The sequence below is a fragment of the Calliphora vicina genome, chromosome 5 (assembly GCF_958450345.1).
Source record: "Calliphora vicina chromosome 5, idCalVici1.1, whole genome shotgun sequence".
Lineage (NCBI taxonomy): Eukaryota > Metazoa > Arthropoda > Insecta > Diptera > Calliphoridae > Calliphora > Calliphora vicina.
This window is the reverse complement of record NC_088784.1, coordinates 61,970,999-61,974,625: the sequence shown is the minus strand read 5'-3', so window position 1 is coordinate 61,974,625 and position 3,627 is coordinate 61,970,999. Positions and strand designations below refer to the sequence as shown.

Sequence of the window (3,627 nt, the reverse complement as noted above, 5' to 3'; positions counted from 1 at the left end):
TTAAAAGAAAATTCCTGTTTTACATTATTTTCCACACATGTGTGCATAATTTTACCTGTAGATTCCTAAGAATAACTTAAGGATGTTTTAATTAGGGTTAATTGCTGCGGCTGCAAATTATTCTGTTACCTAAAAGCGCACACAAATTTTAAAAATGTCCCATTATATCATAAAACGCTTAACTCATTTATGAGCTAGAACCTAAATTATGAACAAGACATCTGATAATATGTTTAGCTTAAAGATTTTAAAGTATAAAATACTAAAGATTTACGAATTTCTTATACACAACTAAAACGATCTTGGCACAGTAAGCATCAAGAACTTCAGTTGGTAATTTAAATAGATATTTTAAATAATTTTTTTTGAAAATGGCACCTAAAATTAAAGTTGAATATGTTGTTCTAAAACTTACATATTCCATATCAATGTAAGTATTTAATTTTAATTAATCATTTATAAACTATGTATTTAATAATAACAATTTATTTACAGGCATCCTCAATCCTGTCCTCAAATTACAGTGTCACGCAGGAAGCGTTCACCATGTGACTCCATACCTCTAGTTAATGATTGGGTAAGTTTTATAGAAACAGATTAATATTTATTCTAAATTTATACTTACAAATAACTTTCTTTCTCTTTTTAGTTTGATCGCATAATGACTCAAGAGAAGTCGAGTATACCATCCACCGCAAAGGTACGCTATTGTGAGTGGAATATTACTTCGGGCAATGAAGATTTATTTAAGGCAAATGGTCATCGGTTTGAAAACATGTATTTTATAATGGGCAAAGAATCCGTACATTCGATGTTCTATATGTGCGAGCATATAAATGTGGAAGGACGTCTTTCTTTAACTGCACATATTTGCCGCGGCTGTTTCAACAATGAGTTTGAAATTGTGGAATCCGTTAAGGGCTGGCTGATGGAAAGGACAGGTTGTAACTAATGCTAACATGAATTACACCTTTATTTAAAACTTAGCTTATAATTTAGTATGTAATATTAGAAAATAGTGATTCCTTATATATAATTAGTATTAGTATCAAACAAATAATAATAAATAACCATAATTGCATAATTGTAGTTATGTAAAATCATAATATTAATAGGCAAGTCGATTTCTTTAGACCCCTTTTACGCTCACATTATACATTAAATTTGGGCAAGAAATATACCATTTTAAAGGGATTTATTCACAGAATTGCAGAATATATATTTTATTGAAATCGGTTCAGTATTTTAGGAGCTATAAGCATGTAAAGTTGTTACTAACACATATGCAAAAAACGTGTACATGTAATCTTCAAGCTAAAAAGTAAACAAAGCAATTATGTTTGTCCAATGTGTTGTTGTAAGTAAATAAGAGAAAGAGTTAAACAACATTGATTTTGCTCTGTTTAAAGTGAGAGTTGTTATAGAAAACAATGAAGAAGAAGATTTTAATAATTAAAACAAATATTTTGAAGGTGTTTTTTTGTAAGTAAATAGTTATTTTGTAATATCTGCAGAACTATAATTGTGACGGTGTTCAAACTTTATACGAATCAATTTCTTATCACTGCATGTAGTTTAAGCAAAAATTGGACGGATCGGAACAGTTGGCGAATCACCTCCCATACAAAGTAAATTGTTATTTTTTAATATTTTGTGAACTATAATTCCAAGACTTTTCAAACTTTGTCTAAATGGCTCTTTTATCATTTTGCATAGTTTCACTGAAAATTTCCGGGATTGGAATAGTGGGCGTCTGGAGAACTATTACAATTATAAAAGTGTTTTTTACTTTTTACGAATTAATTTCTTATTACTGTGCGGAGTTAGCTGAATATAGGGAAAATTAGATTAGAGGGCGAAGCACCTCCTATACAAAGTAAATATTAATTTGGAATGTCTGGGGAACCAAAATGGGAGGGTCGGAAAAGGAGGTGAGTCACCTCCCATACGAAGTAAGAATTACAAGATTCTTCAAACTTTGTCCGCATAGTAGAGATTGTCTGAAAATGGTCGGGATTGTATTAGTGGTCGTGGCACCTCCCATACAAAATAAATAATTAATTTCGAATATCTGGAGTACTATAATTCTAAAAGTATTTAAAATGTGTATCAATCAAATTATTACCATTCTACGGAGGTTAGCTAAAAATGAAATTATTCCTAATCATTTTACAAAGTTTAGCTAAACTTGATCGGCTTAGTAGGAATGACCACTCCCATATAAAGGAAAGTTAAAGTGAAGCTTGATATGAGTTATTTTTTTACATAAAATACATAAAAATGGGTGGGATCAGTGGAGTGGTATCTCCCATACCAAATTAGTTAATGTTTGAATATCAAGCGAACTATAATTGAGAGATTCTCAATATTTTGCATGTGTTATTTTCATACCATTGCAATATGTGCCCAATTCCAATTTTTGTGGCAAAAATTCAAATGTTCAGCTTTCGCTTTTAAAAAAAAATTACGGTTCAATTCCTAATACTTCGATGACATAAATGTCAAAAACGTATGCCAATTGACCTATCAGTTTATATATAAAAAACTGTGAAAGTTAAAATTTTTTTAAATAAAGTTTTCAAGCTGAAAAAAGTAAAAAAATGCATTAGGGAAAAGGTGATTTTTTTTAAAAAAAATTAGTTATAACTAAGATTTTACCAAAATGAATTACAATACCGGAGGCGTGTACTTAAAAAAAAACTTAAAATATTTTACTAAATGTTTATATTAAGTGTAAAATTTCGTGTTTTTATTAGTAATATTTTTTGTGAAGTTACGAAAAAGTTGTTTGTTTTCTGTAGTATAGAACTTAAGTTGCTTGGATTTTGGACACATAGTGCATTGTAAGTAGTTAGGTTGTATCAGAAATCCATTCATATTTTTTAAATTTCACTAGGATAGGGGTAGCGAAGTGCACCAGGATATGCTAGTATATATAAACATGTGTTTTTAATTAAACCAGAATATTTTTTTGTTGTTCAAAAATGTTTGAAATTTTCTTTTGAACATTTTTTATTTTTTTATGATTTTCAGCTACAAAATGGGAAAATATGCGCGAAATTAACTAAATTTTGTAAGGAGAATGAACTGCTTTAATGTTTATGGATGTTTTATTATGATTAATAACATTTTTTAAGTTTCAGATATTGTTAATTCATCTTAAAATATTGGCCAATATATGGCAATAATGCAAAATTGTTTTAACTAATTCATTCGATTATAGAATTATAACGCAATTTTTTTAAAAAATATCTTACAATTTATGTAAAAAAGCCAAAATTTCCATCATGTACAATTTTATGAACAAGTTCTTATTCTGAATGAAAAAAGTTTGGGAAAAAAACTCATGTTCGATTAATAATATTTATTACAAAATTCATTCCAATTATGAATTTATTTTTTCTGTGTACCATTAATTTTACAATATGTTTTTATTTGTAAATCCTTTACCAGTAATTATCTATATACAGAATTGTTATAACCCGTTCAACGAACAAGATACGCCACTAAACAACAAAATATAAATAATTCAGACTTCAAGATGTCATTTTCTAATACCAACTCAAATACAAACATACAAATTAACAATCCAGTACAAGTTTCTATAAAATTACCACAATTTTGGGT

At 28.3% G+C, this 3,627-nt stretch overlaps 1 protein-coding gene across 1 annotated transcript; it reads left to right on the top strand.

Moving 5' to 3' along the window:
- The first annotated feature begins 371 nt into the window (after positions 1 to 371).
- Positions 372 to 952, top strand: LOC135961302 (uncharacterized). Its single transcript, XM_065512793.1, has 3 exons — positions 372 to 430; positions 496 to 577; positions 650 to 952. The coding sequence occupies exons 1-3, from the start codon at positions 372 to 374 to the stop codon at positions 950 to 952; spliced, it is 444 nt and encodes a 147-aa protein (XP_065368865.1).
- The last annotated feature ends 2,675 nt before the right edge of the window (positions 953 to 3,627 follow it).

Coding starts and splice junctions, on each gene's coding strand:
- LOC135961302 (XM_065512793.1), top strand. CDS start 372: ATGGCACCTAAAATTAAAGTTGAATATGTTGTTCTAAAACTTACATAT. Junction 431..495: donor CTTACATATTCCATATCAAT/GTAAGTATTTAA, acceptor ATTTATTTACAG/GCATCCTCAATCCTGTCCTC. Junction 578..649: donor TACCTCTAGTTAATGATTGG/GTAAGTTTTATA, acceptor TTCTCTTTTTAG/TTTGATCGCATAATGACTCA.